Genomic DNA, 21,783 nt, shown 5'->3' with positions numbered 1-21,783 from the left:
AAATGCCACCAGACGATATGCTATCCACAATATGCTTAGTTTACTTAGGAAGTGCTGAAACAGGTATTCTGCAGCTAATGCGGTGTGGAAAGGTCCTCTGGGATTGGAAACTCATTTTCTGTTTATTTTTCAGCACCTTTGGAGCATTTCAGGAACAATTAGTTAACACAAAATGGCTTTTGCAACCATTTTACTGCTGTAACGTGATGCATTATCTACCACGATTTGCTTTTATTGCAGCAATCTTAAACAATGTTAATTACAGCATTGAATATTGGCAAGACTTTAGAAAGTTTGCATTACCTACAACCATGACTTAACAGCTTGGCTATTGGTTCAAATGATTTTGCCTTAGTTCCCAGAAAAAAATTTTTCCCCAGAAAAATAAAAATATTATTTATTCTATTAAAAAATATATTCTATTTTCACTCATAGATTTAAGTTTCTCTTCAGGTTCAGGTAAAAGTAACTTTCCTCAACACTGTGTATATATGAGGATCGTCACATTTGTGTGGTCCATGGTATCAAAGAGTTAGAACGTTTCAGTGCAAACTACAAACTGTTCAAAGGGCTTTAAAAGATTCCAGATGATGAATAAGGGTCTTATCAAGCGAAACGATCTCTCATTTTAAAAAAATAACAACAAATTTTAAGTTTTATAAGCTCAAATGCTCGCCTTGCTCTGTTCTGTGATGCTCTGTTCGTGACTCTCCTGTTCGAACTTGTTCATCAAAATGAACAAATCTTTTTTCATGTCATTTGGTTCATTCAACAAACAAAATGAACGAATAGACTCGGGAAAAGATTCGTTCATTTTTCACTGAAACTATCTGTTAGACCTTGAACCGTTTGGTTCCCAGTATTTGCATTATATGGAGAAAAATCCTGGAATGTTTTCATCAAAAACCTTAATTTTTTTTCGACTGAAGAAAGTAGGACATGGACATCTTGGATGACATGGGGGTGAGTAAATTATCAGCAAAAGTTTTTTTAAAAGTGAACTACTCCTTTAAAAAAGGAAAATTGTTTGAGAAGCGGAGCGAGTATACTGTAAGTAAACAATCATTTTCCAAATCTTTATAATAGCATTTAACGCTAAATCATTGTTAATAAGACCTCAAATGTGTATTACGAAAGTAAAGAGGGTCAATTTTAATTTCATGTTGACTTTAAAGCTTAAAGCACACTTGTCACGTTTCAGAACAAGCATTTGGCACCGTGCGTCACGTTTGTCATTCATTGCGTTAGACAGCCCACAATTGCTCTTAGTCACCATTAATAATAGCTAACAAATGCTCACTGGGTTCATTTGTGCTTTTTAACTTAGACTGTGTGTACGGAGAACGGGGCCCACACACACCGAGGATTCACTTGAGCCCTCCCACGCACTCTCTATACGCTGTCAGGAGCGGAGATTGTGTGAGTGGAGCTCCCATGTGGCTTCACATTTCATTTACAAGGATCTTGCCTCTATTTTTCTGCATGTCATTTGGGCTCTTCTGGCGAGCACAGGTGCTCAGACACAGAAAATTATGAAGTTATATTAAAAATACAACTCATAATACTGCCTAATGTCAATATATAATATCTGTATATATAATATTGATGTACCCATCACCCACATACCTCATAATATCACAGTCTCTTTGTCCTCATGATGTCTTTGGCCACTCCTCTACTCTCATTTCATCCGGCAGCACGAGGCCTTTGATGGCGGCGAGGGGCCGGCGGTGGAACCCAGGGGAGTGGCGGTCAAACTCACAGCCCATGTTTCTCCATTCAGTAATCCACAGGCTGAACACGGGGGTCTGTTAATAATAGATCACACAAGTCTAGAATGAGAGCCACATATGGAACTGAGGGGGTTCTGAGATGCATAAACAGCCATGGCAAATATAAGTTAAATAAACTGAAATACACAAGTTTTTTTTATCAAAATACAAGTAATAATATATATATATATATATATATATGAAGAGTTCAGATGCAAAAGCCTCTAAGTGCCATTTGAAATTTTCTTATAAAATGATCATTTTTATCAAGCTTGTATATTTAAGTTCAGTAATTTTACTTAAATGGCAATGAAGATTACCTATTAATTGTCATTTAAGTGCAATTACTGAACTTAAATATACAAGCTTGATAAAAATGGTCATTTTAGAAGAAAATTTCAAATGGCACTTAGAGGCTTTTGCATCTGAACTCTTCATATATATATATATATATATATATATATATATATTTACAGGGCCTGAAATTAACTTTTTCGGCCACCGGCCACTGTGGCAGGTGGATTTAAAAATTCAACTGCCACAGAGACTTTTTACCAGCCACTTTTTTTTTTGCCTCATATTTTGCCTCAGCCAAAAAATGGTAAAAAAGAACAATATTGTGAAATTTCTTTTTTGGGTTTTTTTTTTTTTCACGTTTATATAAAGGTGAAAAAAAACGGGAATTTCACAACATTGTTCTTTCACTTGTAAGAATACACATTTAAGTGCGGTCAAGTAATAATAATATCTCTAAGAACATACATTTTTAAAAATCTTTTTATTCATTGATTTTGTCACTCACACAACATATACAGTATATAGTATAGGCTATATAGTATATACTCAACAGATAGACCTACCGCAGCTCGTATGTAAACAAATCACACGCGGCTGGGTTGATGGCTGATTTAGTCACGTAGACAGATCCTGACAGCTTTTAGTTATAGCGTTCAGGAACCGTTAACTATGAACTAAATTAATATTGTTATTATTGGTAAAGGTACCGGATATTTTCTCACTGGTTCCCAACTCCCAACATGCACAGTTGCACATGCACACACATCTGTGCAACTGTCATTGTACTGTAGGCTACGTCAGCGTTACATTATCTCATCCCATCTCACCAACAGTTTAATACTCGCACATCCAAACGTAGTCGGAAAAGGGCCTCGATCGTCTTCTTCTGATCGCATGAATGTTCCGAAACAACAGTCGCGGTCATAAATCAGCCGCTCACGAACCTTGCCATTGCCGCCAATTATCCACTTTGTATTGAAATGTCTTCTTTTACTTTTCTTTTTCTCATCCTCATCTTTTTGTTGGTTGTTTGTTTCAGCTGGCTTCTTTACCTCAGTAATGTGCCGCCACATTTTAGCTAAAGTCAAACGCAATGGCGGACTTAGTTGAAATGTAAAAATCCTAATGAATCACTCAATTCTCATTGGCTACCTGCCAATGTGGCAGGTAGATTGACAGTGTTACCCGCCAATAGGAAAATTCACCCGCATTTGGCAGGTGGTCGGGTGTTAATTTCAGGCCTTAATTGCGATTAATCGCATCCAAAATAAAAGTCTGTGTTTACATAATATATTTGTGTGTGCTGTATATAATTATTTTGTATATATAAATACACACACATGCATGTATATATTTCAGAAAATGTGTTATTCATATGTAAAATATTTATATTTATATAATATAGATTATGCATTTATATATATATACAGAATTTAAGCGCAAATAATTCTTAAATATATACATGCATGCATAGGTATTTATATATACAAAATAATTATATACAGCACACACAAATATATTATGTAAACACAGACTTTTATTTTGGATGCGATTAATCGCAATTAATTTTTGCACAGCCCTAAATATATATATATATTCCCCACTAGTGGATAAGTTAGAATCCTGCTATTTATTTGACACTGACTTTAAAATTGGACAACATATCTGTATTAAAATGTAGGCTACTATTGGATATATAGCCACCATGAAATTAAAAAAATAATTTTTTTAAATATATTGTATTATAAATTATTTTTCAGTGCACATTATTTTTGTTTTTCAATGAATGTACCCCGTTTCTTCAAATCAAAAATCATACAATGTGTCGTTTGGTTTCACATTAGGTTTATACTAGCTAATACTAAACCACTATTGAAAATAAACATTTTGGGATTATGTAGGATGCTTGTGATATAACAGACAACAGATTTAAAATGCATTTTTATGAGTCAGCTTAATTATATTCGATTAAAACATGATCCTAAAGAAGTGATTTTTCAGCAGGTCGGATCATAATTAGGCAGTGATCCAGAATTAATTACTGTCACCTGATGAACAATTAACTTCCTCTTTAAACGTTCACAAGGCGTAAATACACTCTTTCTCTTTTTATGCTGTCTTATAAGCAGATTATTTCTGTTGAGGATATAAAACGCATTACATCACTTAACATTAAACTAATACACGTTTACTGCGTTTTAGCTTTTTGTGTCAAAATGAGCAAACCCGAGAAACCTTTATCCACGCTTTGGGGTAAGATTTTACGAATAGGCTACTCTTGAAGTAAAACATATCAAACTTACTAACATTGGAAGGTTAATCGATCTACGATACTTTGTTTTAGGTTGTGAACTCAATGAATCTAATAAAGAAGAGTCGTTTAAGACGGATGATACGATCCATCAACACCAGCTGGCACTGAGAACGGTTGGTTCAGTTAACGTTATGGTCGAAGTAAACTTGACGTCTTATCTGTAATGGTAGCTCGTTAACTCGTTAATATTTACTCTGAAGATGTGTTTGGGTCACACCGCCAAAGATGAGTTTAATATTGTCGAGTTGGTCACTGGTGAGGCCAACAACGGCGCGAAAGCTGTTCCCATCGCAACACTACATGCTAAATCCATGCCTACGGTAAGCTAATATTTTATTTGCATATGGCATAATACGAATACATTACACAGACAGGAGTATAGTCTTCTTATTTTTCAAAAGAGACTCGGTCACTTTATATGATGAACACATTGAATTTAGGCTTTGTTCACATAAACATTCATCAACTCACATTAGTTGTGGAACATGCTTGAGCTTACATTTACACTTGATTGGAGAACAAATGAGGATCATTCTTGAAGTTGTCACACAGCACGTTTGAGCTTCTGCAAGAACCAATGAGGTTTGTTCACGTGCGTCAAGCAGGTTCGGTTGAGCTTATGTTTAGATGTGAATAAAAGCTAAATTAAATCTCTTCACCCTTTAAAGCTTATTTTGAACATGTGTATACATTACCCTCACATGTTACTTCCGTAAGTCAGTGTTCCTCATGAGATTTCATTCTTCATAAGGTCAACCTGTCTGGCTTGGAACTTCATCCACCTGTGACCTTTCGCCTGAAGCATGGCTCTGGGCCGGTGTATGTCGGAGCAGAACATGTGGCCCGTGAGTGGCCACTTCAGCTCTTTTAACTGCTACTTTCTTTAGTTAAACTACCATTTTAAGTCCTATATCAATCTCCTCCAGTGGAGGAGTATTCTGATGAAGAGCTGGACGAAGAGATGGTGGAGGAGGAGGAGGAAGAAGAGGAAGATATTGAAGAATCGCCGGTTAAGAAAGTCTCAAAAAATGGTGCTGGCAAAGTAAGGCATCGTCTCATAGCTCACAAATGAATGAAATTAAATTATGCCGATTCTCACTGCGCCCTTTTATTTTTAAAGAGAAAGAAGCCAGAAAAGGAAGAGGAGTAAGTTAAATCTGACATTTGAGTTCATTTTGTTTTCTGCAAAACAAACTAATCAAATGTTTCCTAAATGCAGGGAAGCCTCCGATGGTGACAACCCACCTAAAAAGGTGCCCTTTTTTCTTATGTTGTCTTTTATCTGAAGTGCGAGTGTATAACATTAATTTTTGTTTCCTTCAGGGTAAAGGAAGGGGGCGGAAGCCACAATCTGCGAAGGTGTGACGAGGCAAGGACCTGCAGATGACTGTACTAGTTAGATCATGCAGTGACTCAGGCATTGATCATGTTCTCTTATTGCAGATGTGGATGGGAAGTTCTGCGTTCCCAGAAAGCCGCTGCTGGACATTTGAGTTGGGAGCTCAAATTTCTCACCATGGTCCCAATGTAGTTATTCTTCATATCAATAAAACTGTTGACAAAAGTATGACTGGGTTGGTGTAAATCTGTCTGCAGCTGTTAAAGGGATTGGAAATTTTACCACTCCCCAAGAGTTAAACAGTTGAGTTTTACCGTTTTTGAATCCAGTCAGCCGATTTTCTGATATTTAGAAGAATATCAGTAACCGGACAGTTTCTGGTCTCATTGACTTCCATAGTAGGAAAAAAATCTACTATGGAAGTCAATGAGACCAGAAACTGTCTGGTTACTGATTCTTCTAAATATCAGAAAATCGGCTTAATATATTCGAAAACGGTACAACCCAACTGTTTAACTCTGGGGGAGTGGTAAAATGAACCTATTTCCAAAAAAAAAGTGGAGTATCCCTTTAATGCAACCGAATCTCCAATTAAGAGATTTTAGTAAAAATCTGGGCAATAGAAGAAAATTGGGTCAGTCTGTAAACATTAAAATACTCATGCCACAAAACATACAGTATGCATGGCAAACATTATTTTTAGCATGAAAATTGCTGTAACCAAATTACTGTACTTGCTGCAAAAACTTTATTTCTCTGTCGTATGCAATGGATATTGGTGGCTCTGAGATGTTCCTCAACTTCCTTTGGATAAAAGTATCTACTAAATGTGGAAAAAAACCTTCATTGCCATGACAAATGACTTTAGTTCTAACTATGACTCTAATTAAAATAAGCATCCCCTCCCAAAATAAGCATTTAAACCCCTACCAAATTGGCCACATTTACTTTTGTTGTTATTGCCTAACTGTAACCTTGGTATCAAAGAGTTTAGATTATGGTAATTATTAACATATGATGCATTTTTCTCTATCCAAGCAACTTGGTGGATTTCTAGAGCACAGGTGTGTTTATTGGCTTCGAAAACCTCCTCTAAACTATCTTCTTCCCACCCATTCCTTCCTAGGCAAATAAGTTAATGATTCAATTGGAGAAAAAAGGCCAGTCTCAATTATTTTGGACATTGTCTGCTTTGTAAAACTGCTCAATTTCAGCTGTTTTCCTCTGTGAATGTGATGCTGCTCTCCTTTGAAAGGTCAGGAGCAAATACCAATGATTCCGCTTGACGTTTTTATTTACATCTGTTGGAGTTCAACAAATTTGCACTGACTGCTGAGAGAGAAAGACAGCGCTCGCTGGTCAAGATTCATTTACCTGACCTGAAGCCCTCACGGGTATCAGCATGGCTCACATAAAGGGCATGTTTACAGGGAGAATTTTAGGAATTAAATATGTTCGCTTTAACATCTTTATTTATGTGTACAAACAGTGCTCAAAATAAATCCTCAGTGTATTTGTGCTTCCAGTTAAATGCATTCTGGACAGGGGTGATTCTTCACACAATCTATCCTGTTAGGAGAGAAAAAAAATAGTGACTAAATGATTCAACTCCTTTCATGATTAATTATACTTATTTTTAAGCTGTCATTTAAAGGGGTCACACACTCTTTTTATAATGCCAAAAAAATTATTTTCCACTCAAACAATGTTTTTTGCAGCTGTGCCTTAAAGGGATACTCCACTTTTTTTTGGAAATAGGCTCATTTTACAACTCCCCCAGAGTTAAACAGTTGAGCTTTATCGTTTTCGAATCCATTCAGCCGATTATCTGATATTTAGAAGAATATCAGTAACCAGACAGTTTCTGGTCTCATTGACTTCCATAGTAGGAAAAAAAAAATACTATGGAAGTCAATGGGACCAGAAACTGTCTGGTTTCTGAAATTCTTCTAAATATCAAAAAATCGGCTCAATAGATTCGAAAACGGTAAAACTCAACTGTTTAACTCTGGGGGAGTTGTAAAATGAGCCTATTTCCAAAAAAAGTGGAGTATCCCTTTAAAGTCTTTCATACATGTAAACATACACTTTGCATATGAAATTAGCAATAGCCTGCATTACATTGTGATAGGATCACAAAACAATCCAGGCCCAACAATCCATGTTTAGTTCTCGCAATAAAGAAAAGACTCCCAGTAATATCCTCTAAATATTCCTCTAGACTCATTTGTTAACCGACAGACATGCAACATTAACACGAATCCAAGGTTTCTAACAATACTGACAATAGTTCTCAAAGTTAAAGTATGTTTCAGTACAAACTGCCTTAAAATATCAAGGGAATTTCGGTTCCTCATCATATGACCCCCTTAAATGTAAAGCAGGCCAGTGCAGTTTTAAGCTTAACCTTGTTGAGTCTTCTAGTCGACTTCTGCTTTTTTGAGGTACTTCTTCATCACAGAGTTGACATCCTCGCTGCCCTCAGCTTCCAGCCTCTCTCCTTGAGGCCCGCGGCGCTTCTGAGATCCACCAGAACTTGAAGAGTCCGAGTCCGACTCCCTACGTGAGGCTCTGGACGGTGGCAACTCCCCAAAGTGCACGCTGAGGGCTCGTCTCTGGCCTGTTCTGGAGCCGCTAGACGCCAGACTGCTGGTGGACTGCGCTCGTCGGATTGCTGGGAGAATGTCTGAGCTGGTGTCCCCCGCATCAACTCCGGCCCTCTCCTGATTTCCCATGAGCCTGCGATTCTGGAACACAAGGGGTTCTGCTCCAAAATGCGACTCTCCGGTTTCGGCCACCAAGCCACCAAGTAGACGATGGCGGATTGGTTGATAGGAGCCAAGAGGAGGCATGGCTTTTGAGCTGGGCTCCTCTTCCCCTTCCTCAGGGATGGCGAGGTTGGACAAGTGGCGGCGGGAACTTGAGGTGGAGGTCACGGAGGCGAGGGAGTCACAGGAGCTGAAGCGGTTCATCTTTCCTGTGGTGGTCGTGGTGGTGGAGGACGTTGGGCTTGCCTCGGATAGGGAGCGGAGGCTGAAGGCACGGGGCAAGTGGGGACTAGGAGGTTTCAGTATGCCGGGTCGAGGCAGGTCCTCCAGACCTTCCTCTGCTTCTAGCGACAGCGCTGAGGCCCTGCGGCGTAGGGTGGAGGCCCCTGTCGTCTGATAGATGGGAAGGGACGCTGTGCTACCCTCGCCTGCCTCGGATCCTTTTTCCCACCCAGCGCGCTTCTTCCTCAGACCCTCCAGAAGCTCAGATAGGGCCGTGGACGATGACGCTCTGCCAAGACCTCCAGAACTTTCTTTGACATCTTCGTCATCCATGTCTTGCGTGCAAGATCTATCGTGTGAAATAAAAGACAATAACAATACATATAGATCTAAGGTTACGTCTTTTTTATTTCTTACTCTCATGTGTAAATGAGGTTAATTCATATGTAAGGGTTTACACATTTGGTTTTTTTTTTTGCTTTCATGGAACACAAAAGGAGATGTTTTGTGGTATCTGAAAAAACATGACTAATTGACGTTTATGTCAATCTTTACAGTCATAGGCTACACTCGTTCGTTAAGGCAGACAAAATTGGAAACACTTTTGCAAAGTCAGAAGTATAGATTTTCCAGAGTCTGTAACAGTCTGCTAGGAAACAAGGCCTTGTTCACGAAGACCATCAGAATGAGCAACTAAACAATAGATTTTAAAGTTTTTGAAGCTGAAATGCAGCGTTTAGTTGCACATATGTTTTTAATGCAGACTTTTGCACCATTATGTGCTTAAACTTTTATGCCGATGTTGCAGACTGATCTCATGAAATGGTGTTTGCATGACACGCCAATTCGTATTTCCATTTTTGGCGTGCTATCAACACGCATAATCACTTTTCAGCGTGTTTATGAACGCCGTTGACTTAACAGTACATTACTGTATATATAAATATATGACCTACCCCAATCCCGTCCCTAAACCTACCCGTCACTGGGGTTAACACCATTTATGAGTGTTCCCCTACCATCCTAGGAAAAAAAATATCGCTCCCCAGATGTTGATCTACATTTTGCTTCGTTTCGCTCGGACATTTAACGGCGTGTACATACACGCGGAATCACTCGGACATTTAACGGCGTAGCCGTACACATAGATGCGGATACACGCGGATAGCTCAAAATGCGTATAGATAACACGCCACTTGACTTGAAAGTGGCGTGCATGTTTACTCAAAAGTCATGATGTCATGTTGGATCTTGAATGAATGACGTATGGTTGCCTTTAAAAGGTGGTAATGTTGCTAAACGTCGACATTAAATCTCATCATGGTGAACAGGTATACTCATCTACTCACTAATCTGCTGCCTTGCGTTTATAAGCAAAAGCTGCGTTTCCATCAAAATTACCTGGAATAATTTGTCCCAGGAATTTTTTCCCCCAGACCTGTTGCTGACTGCGTATCCATTGCGGTCTAAAGTACCATAAAGATTAGGCAAATTAGTCTGGTGATAGGTATGCGGGCGATTTTCCAGTTCCTGGTGGATTTTGTATTCGACATAAAAGCTTAATAATGTCTGAACCTTGTGGTTGATCCATTGGTCTTTTTTTATTAATTTTTATACTTTAATGTTGATTAGAGTAGCAAACAACTCTTACAGCAGGCACCGCAACAAAGTTTTAAAAATGGTGGTTGAAATAAAATCCTGCGTGGACTCAACTAATCATCATGTTCAGCGGCCATGTCCCACTCCCGAAAGTTTCCTGAACTTTGAAAAAGTAACTACCTGATGAGCAAGGACTTTCTGAGGGGGAAGTTTTTTCCCGGAACTTCATTAAGACCTTGGTTTCTGCCGTCGAAACACACAGTACCACTACCGAACTAAAGTCCTTAGTTCCTGGGAAAAGTTCCTGCGGTGGAAACTATATAGTCTAAATGTAGATTTTTACTTCTACCGATTGTATTTAGGCTTCAAAATTCATTTTGATAATTTGTGAAGAATTTTATGATGAACAAAATGTCTCTGAATCATAAACTTTTCTTGGAGATTATTTTCTGCTATAATCCAAAGGCCAATGGAAAAATAATCCTATAGGGTATTATCACGCTTCCGGGTTTCATGGCCGGGATTTGTCAACTTTGTGCATGTCCACTTCCGTTCTGTTCCACTTTGTAAATCTAACCAACAACGCCAACCCTACGTAAGTTTTCATGGATTCCCGACTGAATTGAGTACAAGGAAGAAGTGGATTAAAACTTTAAAATAAAACAAGGTAGCACGTTTGTTTGCAGCCAGCATTTTAGTGAATCAGACTAATTTACCAGGGATGCCTTATAAATAAACTTGGTGTAGTCTGTCATCAGTTCGCCAGTTAGATCGGGAATTCAACGGAAGTGGCAGTGCACCAAGATCACTGAATCCGGAAGTATTATTGGGTTTTTGTCAGATTCGACTTTTATTTTACAGAAATAATGACTGAAATAATCTTCTTTTGTGTTTCAAACAGAATTGGAGGCATTTGATATCACTAATATGCTCCTACTGTGTCTTCTAAAAAATGACAATTTACCCAAACTGGCCTGATCGCTAGATACACTAGTGCCGATTGGCTTTTGTTGCCATGTTACCTGAAACTGTAGGTGCTCATGGTGTCGGTGACAGACTGACGTCCAGAACTGCTTCCTGCGTAAGGAGATGTTCCACCTCCTCGGCCCCCTCGCGGCACACCCGCCCAATGACGGATCCCTTCACCGACGTCTTCGGTGCCCACACTGGATCCGACACTGGACATGGTGTCGCTGAAATTCAAACCCCAAGTCACTCAATTTTCCAGTGTAAAAATGATGTAATGCCTTTCATCAGAAAGATCAACAGTTGTGCAACATGCTCTCACAGCGCAAGCGATCGAATCAATATAAGCCTGCATACAGAATATGATCCGATCTAATATGATCATGCACATGGCTTGAGATGAGATCTCTCATGATGGGTGCTGTAACGCCACACATGGGGGTGATAGCTCTGAAATCCTCATTGCTACCCAGCAGGCCATGTGTGTTCAGTGAAGTGTGAGTTCATTAGTCTTGAGAGCGCTGTCATCATCAGGACACGTAGGGGCACAACGCACTGATCCACAGCCTGTTTACAGACTTACTAAAGCTGTTTGCCTGAGATCCCAAAACATAAGCTTTGATCCAAGAGCTAGTGAGCTGCCTTATTGCCTAAACAGGCAGCTACCTTCTAATGGAGCATCCTACACTAAAAGAGGGTTTTCATAGCGATGCAATAGAAGAACCATATTGGGTTTGCCAAAGAACCTTTCTGTGAACAATTGTTAAGACCCATTGTTTCTAAATGTGAAGAATATTTTAATAATCCGAAGAACAATTTTTCATTATAAAGAACCTTTTGTGCAACTGAAAGGATCCATGTGACATGTGTGTTAAAGATTATTCATGGAACCATCAATGCCAATATTTTTCCTTTTTGAATTTGAAGATCAAGCTAAATTGTACTTGATTTGTCTTTTGGGGAAACATGTAAGCATTTTATGTTGCTTTTGAATACTTTGAGTACTAAATGAAAGAAAAAAAAAAGGAAATCTTCATCCTGTTCAAAAGTTTTCACCCCCCGGCTCTTAAAGGAGTAGTTCACTTTTAAAAAAAAACTTTTGCTGATAATTTACTCACCCCCATGTAATCCAAGATGTCCATGTCTTTCTTTCTTCAGTCGAAAAGAAATTAAGGTTTTTCATGAAAACATTCCAGGATTTTCTCCATATAATGGACTTCAATGGGAACCAAACGGTTCAAGGTCCAAATGAGAGTTTCAGTGCAGCTTCAATAGGCTTAAATGACACCAGACAATGAATAAGGGTCTTATCTAGCGAAACGATTGTCATTTAAAAAATAAATAAAAAAAAGTTTAAGTTTTATAAGCACAAATGCTCGCCTTTGTTCATCAAAATGACTTGAAGGGTCTTAGATGAGACCCTTATTCATCGTCTGGTGTCGTTTAAAGCCCTTTGAAGCTGCACTGAAACTCTCATTTGGATCTTGAACCGTTTGGTTCCCACTAAAGTCCATTATATGGAGAAAAATCCTGGAATGTTTTCATCAAAAACCTTAATTTCTTTTCGACTGAAGAAAGAAAAACATGGACATCTTGGTTGACATGCGGGTGAGTAAATTATCAGCAAAAGTTTTTTTTTTTTTTTTTTTAAAGTGAACCACTCCTTTAATGCATCGTGTTTCCTTCTGGAGTATCCATGAATGTTTGAACCTTTTTTAATAGTTGTGTTTGAGTCCCTCAATTGTCCTCAGTGTGAAGATGGAAAGGGAACGGGTTCAAATATGATGGAAAACTGAAGAATTTGCAGGACCTGAAGGATAAACTAAACTTTGAGCAGTTTAACTGCTCAAGAACATCCATCGTGGATCATCCAGGTAACGACACACAGTATTAAGAATCAAGCGTATTTAAACTTTTGAACGGCGTCATTTTTATAAATGCAGCAATATTTTGTTTTAAACATCTTTTATGTAAAATATCACAGGGATGTGTAAACTTTTGAGCACAACTTTAAGAGTGTAGACATGAATCCTCATAAGTGATTAGTTCTCCCCCGACACATGATAGGTGAATACAGGACCTTTTTTTTACCGTATTAATACATAATAACTGTCACCTATTAAAAGGAAACGTTAATTAAGCTTTAGTTAAAAAAAGGGGTCATGGAAGGGATAAATAATAGACAACGTCTCTGTTTTTAGCTGTGCTTTTCGGTACTGAATAATATAAAATATTTATAATAAGCATTCTGCTCAACTTGTTTGTTGCAATGAATTGCGGGATTGTGGGATCAATAGCTTTTAGAAACCCTTTCGTGTTGTGTCCAATTCCTTAAAATGGCGACCACCACGTTTTGCAACAGCGATATTGCGATCAAACTTATTCTAGCTTCCAGAAGCTTTTATTCAAACATTCAACGTAACAAAAACATTGTTAATTTGCTTGTTTATGCAATGGGTTCACTCCTACCCTGCTCTTGTAATCGGCCTCACCTCATTCATACAAAGATTTAAGCAACCGCAACACAGTTCATTTTTCCCCTTTTCGCTCGCACAGACAATTGAAAGAGAAGAGACGCGGGGGGTCTCGGCTAACGCACATGCATTATTCAGAAGACAAAGCATATCACAGCTGGTGAACTTTAAAAGGACTCTCTAGCACAGAGGAAAGCATCTCGCATTTAACACAGCAAAGTCAAGTCAGTGTGGGTATGTGGCGGTTTTGTGTTCAACGAGTAGGTGTCTGATCACATCCGCTCAACAGAGACTCTCGACCATCTTTATGTCATGTGAAAGGAAACTGTGACTTTACACAAGTTCACACAGACACACACTTACAGTATTGAGCAAGTAAGCAAGCCACATTAACAGCCAAACGCAACCCTGGCCCATCCATCAACTTTTGCTTGTCAAGAGAGAAGAAGGATGAGATTTTTGAGAGAGAAGGATGGTTATGTGTTAAGACTCCGCCAAAACCATTAAGCCATGGTTCACAAAGAGTTGCCGTGCCTTACTTTTTTAAAAAATAGGCTAATTTTACAACTCCCTCAGAGTTAAAAAGTTGTACTGTTTTTGAATCAATTCAGCCGATTTTCTGATATTTAGAAGAATATCAGTAACTAGACAGTTTCTAGTCTCATTGACTTCCATAGTAGGAAAAAATATATACTATGGTAGTCAATGAGACCAGAAACTGTCTGGTTACTGATATTCTTCTAAATATCAAAAAAAAAATCAGCTGAATGGATTCGAAAACGGTAAAACTCAACTGTTTAACTCTGGAGGAGTTATAAAATGAGCCTATTTTCAAAAAAGTGGAGTATCCCTTTAATATGCAATAAAGAAATCGTACATTTCATGTTGCAGCAAACATTAATGTGTTATGCAACCAGAGCTGGAAAATATAGGGAATATATTTGCAATAATTTTTCTGGGCAATATAAAATTTAGCAACATCCTTGATGACTTTAATGCACTTTTTATTAGGCTGTTAAGTTTCTTTCAGACTGTGTCATTAAACTAGTCCCACAAGCGTTTGTGAGTATGAGAATGCTGAGATTAATATTTTAAGAGCATCTCAGATTTCAACACTATTTGTATTTGCTACTTTTTGTTTCATTTTTATTCAATTAAAATGTATACTGTAACAAAATAAAATGACAAAAAAATACAATTTGAAATTTTTTTAACCCTAAAACCATATTCTGGACAAATGTGGGCAAAATAGTTTTGATTTATTTTTTAAAAAATACTTCCCTTGATCTGAGCGGTACAAGACTTGGCTACTTTTCCTAAGTTTGCCTCCTGAACACACACATTTTTTTTTTTTGACTCAATTCTACAATGTTAAGGTGAAAAAAAAACTCCTTAATCTTGTATTTGGGGTCAAAAATGGGCACCCATAGAAACGAATGGGAAAAACTGTAATTTAGAGCACTAAGACACCAGGTGACGGCAAAGTCACTTCATATTTAGGTTTTAGCTCTAAGAACTTATTGGAATGATATTTTAAGTAGTTAAAAAAATGAAAAAATAAAACTACATAGTAATTAATTTACATTGAAATAATTTACATAGAAAATATTGTATTTTTTGAAGTAAATAAATTCAAAAATACCCCCAAAATAAAAAAAAAACACCCTAAATGGATAGACAAAACTTTATCGAAGACAGCGATATAAAATTTATAATAAATAAAAATTAGGATCACACATTTGTCCACAATTACAGGATTAAGGGCTATAAAGTGAATACGGTCTGAGGGTTACTTCAATTATAAAAATATATTTATTAAAGGTTCAGAATTCATTTTTTAATGTTAAAATATCAATGACTAAAAATCACTAAAATTTTAAGTAATTTCAGATAAATTCTATAAATTAAAAGGAAATCACATTTTTCCCCCCTATATCGTCCAGTTCAATACAATACCATTAGCCTAGTTTGAAACCCGCATTCATCCGATAGCTCATTCCCAAATGCATAACACATATGAACATGGATGCATGATAGAGAGCAACAGCAGGATGGGGAATGGAGTGCTTACAGATCTTTCCTTCTAGAGAAGGACTCCACGGCCGTCTGCACACTGTGTGAAGAGGGAGACGCAGTCAGAGGCACAGCAGAGGCATGGAAAGCTCCACTGGTTGGAGGTACGAGCAAAAGCAAGCATATTGAATTTTTTAGGGAAGTCTGGCAGAGAAGTCTGTGAACTCTGATACATCAGACTGCATTTTACTATGGGTGTCGAGGGAGGAAGGCATTATTAAAGCGTTTATAGTAGCTAAAATTAGCCTTGATTTTGGGGTGTGAGGAAAATCTCTTCACATTTCAACATTTCAGCTCAAATGAAAATGAATGAAAGCAATTAAAAGTAACAGCAAGTAACTTTAAATCCAAAGGGGAAAAAAAACAGTATGCTAAATATATACCGTTTATATATACACTGTTTATATATATATATATATATATATATATATATATATATATATGAAGAGTTCAGATGCAAAAGCCTCAAAATGCCATTTGAAATTTTCTTCTTTAATGATGATTTTATCAAACTTGTATATTTAAGTTCAGTAATTTCACTTAAATAACAATTAATAGGTGATTATCATTGCCATTTAAGTGAAATTACTGAACTTAAATATACAAGCTTGATAAAAATCATCATTAAAGAAGAAAATTTCAAATGGCTTTTAGAGGCTTTTGCATCTGAACTCTTCATATATATATACACACACACAACAGTGTACAATATATACAAACTGTGTGTATACATACTGTAACATAAAGTTGGGTTTACTGAAAAATACATTTAAGTTGTAAATATAAATATGTTTTATATGTAAATATATTTAGGCTGAATTACAAATAGAATAAATTAAAATAGTCCCAAACTCTTCTGTTGAGCAACAATAGCACAGAAAGCATGTACACCATCCAGGCAACTTTAGCACACTATTTTCAACACACTATGATTTGGAACACACCAATCACAATCTTGAATACTATATAGTATGTATAGTATGCAAACTGGGTTTCAGACAGTAGTACATTTACATGGACACCTTTTGTTTCAATCAGTGAATGATGAATCGGTATGTGGAGTTCACATGAACGCTAAATGAAGTGTGTGTGTGTTTGTCACAAGCTTCAAATAGGAATTGATTTTTTGACATGCACGTTTTTCTTTTATCTATTTCAGGCTCTAATTATTAGATGACCAGCACATGAAATGTTGAAATGCCATCCTCCTTACATTAATCAAGCAGTAAAAACGCCCCTTCCTGCACCCAAAAACAAGGCGTCCGATGCAAGGACCGGTGGGACGTTGCAGACGATGAGTGGAAGGAGGATTTTAGAATGACACGACTCATTTATGGCACTATATTCAACAACAACGGCTCATTCCACATACGCCATTACGGTATCTCCACATCATTGCACATGCGGAATATTTTCCAGTTTCGGTTTTCAATTCGATCAAGTGTTTATGTCCTCTCGATCAGATTAGAAAAGGTTTAACCCTCAATCGGGTCATGGGGTCTATACAACCCCAGTCGACTTTTTACTTCATCTCAGTGGAGTAAGATTTTGTGACTTTTCATATATTATCTATCTATACACACGCAAAAAACTGATTATTTAATTATTACATTTTATTAATAAAACATTTTTTATTACATTTCTGGTCTTCGGGGGTCAATATGACCCCACATTGAAATGAATGGGAAATGGGAAAAAAACAAAATATATTTTCTTCATGTGTCAAAAAAAAAAAAAAAAAAAAAAATACAGCATAAATCTGAAAATTTTTAGGCTTAGTACTAGAGAATAAATGCAATGTATCATAAAAAAAGTATATTTCATATGCAAGCTAATGGTGTAGTTGAGGAATTGTGTGGCATATGGATACAAAAGTACTTTATATCTCCAAAAACACAGCATTAACGAATAGATGAGAAGAAAAAAAAAAAAAATGATATATTATTTGTATGATTAAAAATGTATATTTTTTGTATAATTTCTCAATCAATTGTTGGGGTCGTATAGACCCCGAAGCCCAGAAGTGTAAACAGGAAACGAAGACCATTTGAAGGTTAAAGCACCTCTTACAATCCGAATGAAATTTGAACTGAATTTGGCCAATTTATTTCGATTGACGTGGTAACGTGACTTTTACAAGTAACGTGACGATTACAATCCATGTAAACGCAGACAGCGTCCCCTTGCTATGCTAGACTGAGGAATGCAAATGAAAAAGGAAATGGTCAGACGCACGTCGCCAGCAATACCTTTCAGTATCACTTTCATCGCTGGACTCCACCTCCTCCAGCGCAGCTTGTAGATCAACGATACGGCGGATTGATGTCTCTAGATCAGCTTGCAGGGTCTGTCTTACTGCGCTAAGCTCTTCCACTTGCATTTCCTGGAAACAGATAAGACAAGATAAAATCAGATAACGTGTGACGGTCACGCTGCATCTCCAGAGGACTAAAGACCTTGCATCAGGACAAGAGAAATCATTATCCAGGTGTTTAATCTCAAAATATGCCCAATTAATTAACTGCTCGCAAAGGCTGGCATTATTAGTACACCGCTCACATTTTCCTAAGGAAGCATAGAAATGTGGCTAAGAGGTTATTAATATGAGGCCTACAGAGTTGTTTTTATCCTTTTACATTTTTAACACCAAAAACAACACAATTAAAATGAAAACCAAAAAAATGTCTCTGCATTGTCAAAATATTCATTCATATTTATATTTAAATATTTATCAATATTTTTTCAGGATTAATATTTTATTAGAGTATACAGGTGAAATATTTACAGTAATTAAATTAAATTTGGCTTAAAAAAAATGTACCTTATTTTACGAGCCACTCAGAATATAATAAAATTGCATATTGAAAATTTAGGAAGAATATTGCATAGTCGTTCTTGGAGTCAATTGTTTTATTTGTGATAACTCAATGAAACATGCCAAATTGTGCGGATATTATTTTGGGCCAGACTGACGTTCAAAGAGATTATGAACACATGCAAAAATAAGTGAAAACCAACAAAATATAAATAACTGATTATGCTGTGGTCAATGTATGCATGCTTTCTGCATATAGATAAAACCTGTAGCTGAAGTTTGCCTTTTTTGTCAAATAAGTTTGTAAAACACCCTAACCAAGTTCAGTGGTTTAAAAATAAATAAATAAATAAATAAATATTTTCCTCATATTTTGATGGTTTAATTGCGACATTAAAAATAAATATCTCTTCCAGACATCACTTTTGGCAACTAATAAATATAAAATTAAATGAAAAGTATATTTCTCCCTTAGTTCTCAATTTTAAATGTACATTTATATTACATTTAAAATACTTTACATTGAATATACTTCTTGTACTGGCCTTAATTTATACAGAGAAAAAAAAAATCAAATCATTATATTACAGTGTTTATTTTATACACTACTAACTATTATTAATAACTATTATTAACTATTATTAATAACTATTATTTTTACAGTAATTATTTTTTGGGCAAGCCTTTCTCTTTAAGTTCTGAAGTGCTTGTTTGCTAAAGGACAATCTTGCGCTATCGATCGCGGACTCTTGTTTACAGAATAATTTGATAATGAGCGCTCGAGAGCCAGTGGAGCGACTGATTACACGATTCATTTTCCTCTTCCCCAGTCTCATGCTCTCCTGGACGAGCCGCCACTGTCTGTCTATGATTAATTCCCATTGTCTCCTCAAGGTTATTGATACAACAAATCCCATTCCTCTCCTCTCATCTCCATGACAACCACACCTTCGCTGTTGCCCCCTCCCTTCCATAACCAATAACCTGGAGAGCCTCAGCATGTGTGTGCGCGCGTGTCTTCGCATCGACTTCACTCTTTGTGTGTGCGCCAGGCACCGGTAACACTGTAGCTAATATTCATAATTTGACTCTCAGAACGCAGGTCAAAACGCATCATACGCCAGCAGGTGCTGTACTGACGCAAGGACTCCTCTGTGTTATATGCTGAAAATTTACAGGTTTATCAGGAGAGTTCGGTGTATTCTCCCGGGCAATAACGTGTCAGGCTCGTGGGCGGCCACTAAGAGGAAAATGCACCGAGCGGCGGCTGTAGATATGAATACATTACTGTAGTTATGAGGACTGTTTCACAAAAGCTGTTCAATTTTAATGTACATTCTCAAGACAAATTCAAAGATCAAAAATGATTGCAGCATTTTTAGATGATATTACAAAACTGTTTTTGATTTTATTCTTAGTGATATATCAGTTGTTGTCCCTTATTTGTTTTTATTTATTGGCATTGACTGATATACACACTACCATTAAATGGTTTGGGGTCAGTATATATACACACACACACACACACACTCTACAATTTTCTTGAGCAAAGAAGCATTAAATTAATCAAAAGTGACAATGTTATAATGTTAGATTGTATTTCAAATAAATACTGTTCTTTTGAACTTTATGATCATCAACGCACCTTAAAAACATTTCACGGTAATATGTAAGATGTAATATGTAATATGCTTTGAAAAATATTGATAAATAATTTTGTGTTATTGTTAATTAATGATAATTGTAAAATTTTCATATTACAGCTGCTTTCAACATTGAAAATAATAAGAAATGTTTCTTGTGCCAAAAATCAGCATTAGAATGATTTCTGAAGGATCATGTGACACTGAAGCCTGGAGAAATGATGCTGAAAATTCAGCTTTGATTACAGGAATAAATTACATTTTACAATATATTTAAATATAACATGGTTGTTCTATATTGTAATAATATTTCAGAATATTACTGTTATTATTGTATTTATGATCAATTAAGTGCAACCTTGGTGAGCATAAGAAATGCTTTCAAAAACAAAATCTTATATATATATACTGTATATATATATATATATATATATATATATATATATATAGTGAAAAATTGCGTGTTACTTCATCAGCTACATCAGAAAGGTATGTTCAGTGTAAGGAAAGTTCACTTTTTACATGAACTAGTTCAGTTCATAGTTCATACTTCAAAAAATTAACTAGTTGATAGTTTTTTTTCCATATGTTGTGAGCTTCTTTTTTTTTTATTATTGCCGCAGCCCAAATACAACCACAGACAACAATTATTTAATCGACGGACAAAGTTTGCACAGAAATGTAAGATTTTTCCCATCCTCACCGACCTCGTCATAAAATCCATTTAAATGATCATACGACGCCTCCTCGCTCGCTGCTTTGTCGACGGCGGCCGTGGTGCGACACTGGTGTCTTGTGTTGCCAGATTGGGTGTTTTTTCGCTACATATTAAGGCCTGTTTACGTGTGTTTTAGCCGGGTTTTCGCCTGGAAGGCTCTATAGAAATCTGGCACCCTATTGTACGAAGTTAAACTGAGAGAGCGTGCGTTCACAGACACCAGAATGAACGCGTTCACAGTAACGTTCATCAGGCAACGTTCATTTATTAATTCAGTTCACGTTCGCCCAAAATATGAACGCGTTCAGGTACAACACTGGGTATGTTTGTGTGTCAGTCACCAGCTCCATGCGTCGACGGCTGCTCTCTTGTTCTCTGAAACTCAGGTCGTCCATTTCCAGTCTCATATCCGCCAGTCTCTGCTGATAGTATCTTGAGTTCTCCCTCTCTCTGGCCTCGGCCTGGGCCGCCTGCTCCAGCTCCTCACCCAGCCGCACCACACTGTCCCTTAGACGCAGGACCAGGACCTGCACACACACACACACACACACACCGTAACACTATATAAAGATCCTCTTTGAGAATAAGAATTAGGTGGAAGCTGGACTGACCTCAAATCTCTTGACCTGTCCTCTCTGGAATTCCAATTTGTTCTCTAGATCGCAGATACGAGCTTCTTGCTTGCTCACGATGCTGCGGGCCACCGTGGACGACTCCAGGAACTGCACACGTCCCATGCTGGTCTGCAGCTGGGAAGATAAGCACCGCTGGGTTATGACTACG

At 37.1% G+C, this 21,783-nt stretch overlaps 2 protein-coding genes across 2 annotated transcripts in view; one reads left to right on the top strand and one right to left on the bottom strand.

The window, feature by feature from the left end:
- Positions 1-4,163: 4,163 nt before the first annotated feature.
- npm2b (nucleophosmin/nucleoplasmin, 2b) lies at positions 4,164-5,950 on the top strand. The gene is made up of 9 exons (XM_039677984.2): positions 4,164-4,322; positions 4,414-4,496; positions 4,584-4,703; positions 5,135-5,228; positions 5,310-5,425; positions 5,504-5,529; positions 5,603-5,636; positions 5,707-5,752; positions 5,827-5,950. Exons 1-8 carry the CDS (start codon positions 4,181-4,183, stop codon positions 5,746-5,748), a joined length of 657 nt encoding a protein of 218 aa, XP_039533918.2. The 5' UTR covers positions 4,164-4,180; the 3' UTR covers positions 5,749-5,752; positions 5,827-5,950.
- A 1,226-nt stretch (positions 5,951-7,176) lies between these two features.
- Positions 7,177-21,783, bottom strand: part of myo18b (myosin XVIIIB) — a 71,648-nt gene continuing 57,041 nt past the window's right edge. The window contains exons 36-42 of the mRNA XM_089126166.1: positions 21,612-21,749; positions 21,342-21,527; positions 18,074-18,207; positions 15,823-15,864; positions 11,334-11,504; positions 8,130-9,061; positions 7,177-7,291 (exon numbers count right to left, since the gene is read on the bottom strand). Of these exons, the coding sequence (XP_088982292.1) occupies positions 8,143-9,061; positions 11,334-11,504; positions 15,823-15,864; positions 18,074-18,207; positions 21,342-21,527; positions 21,612-21,749 (1,590 nt within the window). The 3' untranslated portion in view covers positions 7,177-7,291; positions 8,130-8,142. The remainder of the gene's footprint in view (positions 7,292-8,129; positions 9,062-11,333; positions 11,505-15,822; positions 15,865-18,073; positions 18,208-21,341; positions 21,528-21,611; positions 21,750-21,783) is intronic.

The sequence above is a fragment of the Pimephales promelas genome, chromosome 23 (assembly GCF_988280905.1).
Source record: "Pimephales promelas chromosome 23, fPimPro1.hap1.1, whole genome shotgun sequence".
Taxonomy (NCBI): domain Eukaryota; kingdom Metazoa; phylum Chordata; class Actinopteri; order Cypriniformes; family Leuciscidae; genus Pimephales; species Pimephales promelas.
Note: the sequence above shows the minus strand (reverse complement) of the source record. Positions and strands in the feature narration are given on the sequence as shown.

Coding starts and splice junctions, on each gene's coding strand:
- npm2b (XM_039677984.2), top strand. CDS start 4,181: ATGCTGTCTTATAAGCAGATTATTTCTGTTGAGGATATAAAACGCATT. Junction 4,497..4,583: donor ACCAGCTGGCACTGAGAACG/GTTGGTTCAGTT, acceptor TTTACTCTGAAG/ATGTGTTTGGGTCACACCGC. Junction 5,426..5,503: donor CAAAAAATGGTGCTGGCAAA/GTAAGGCATCGT, acceptor TTATTTTTAAAG/AGAAAGAAGCCAGAAAAGGA.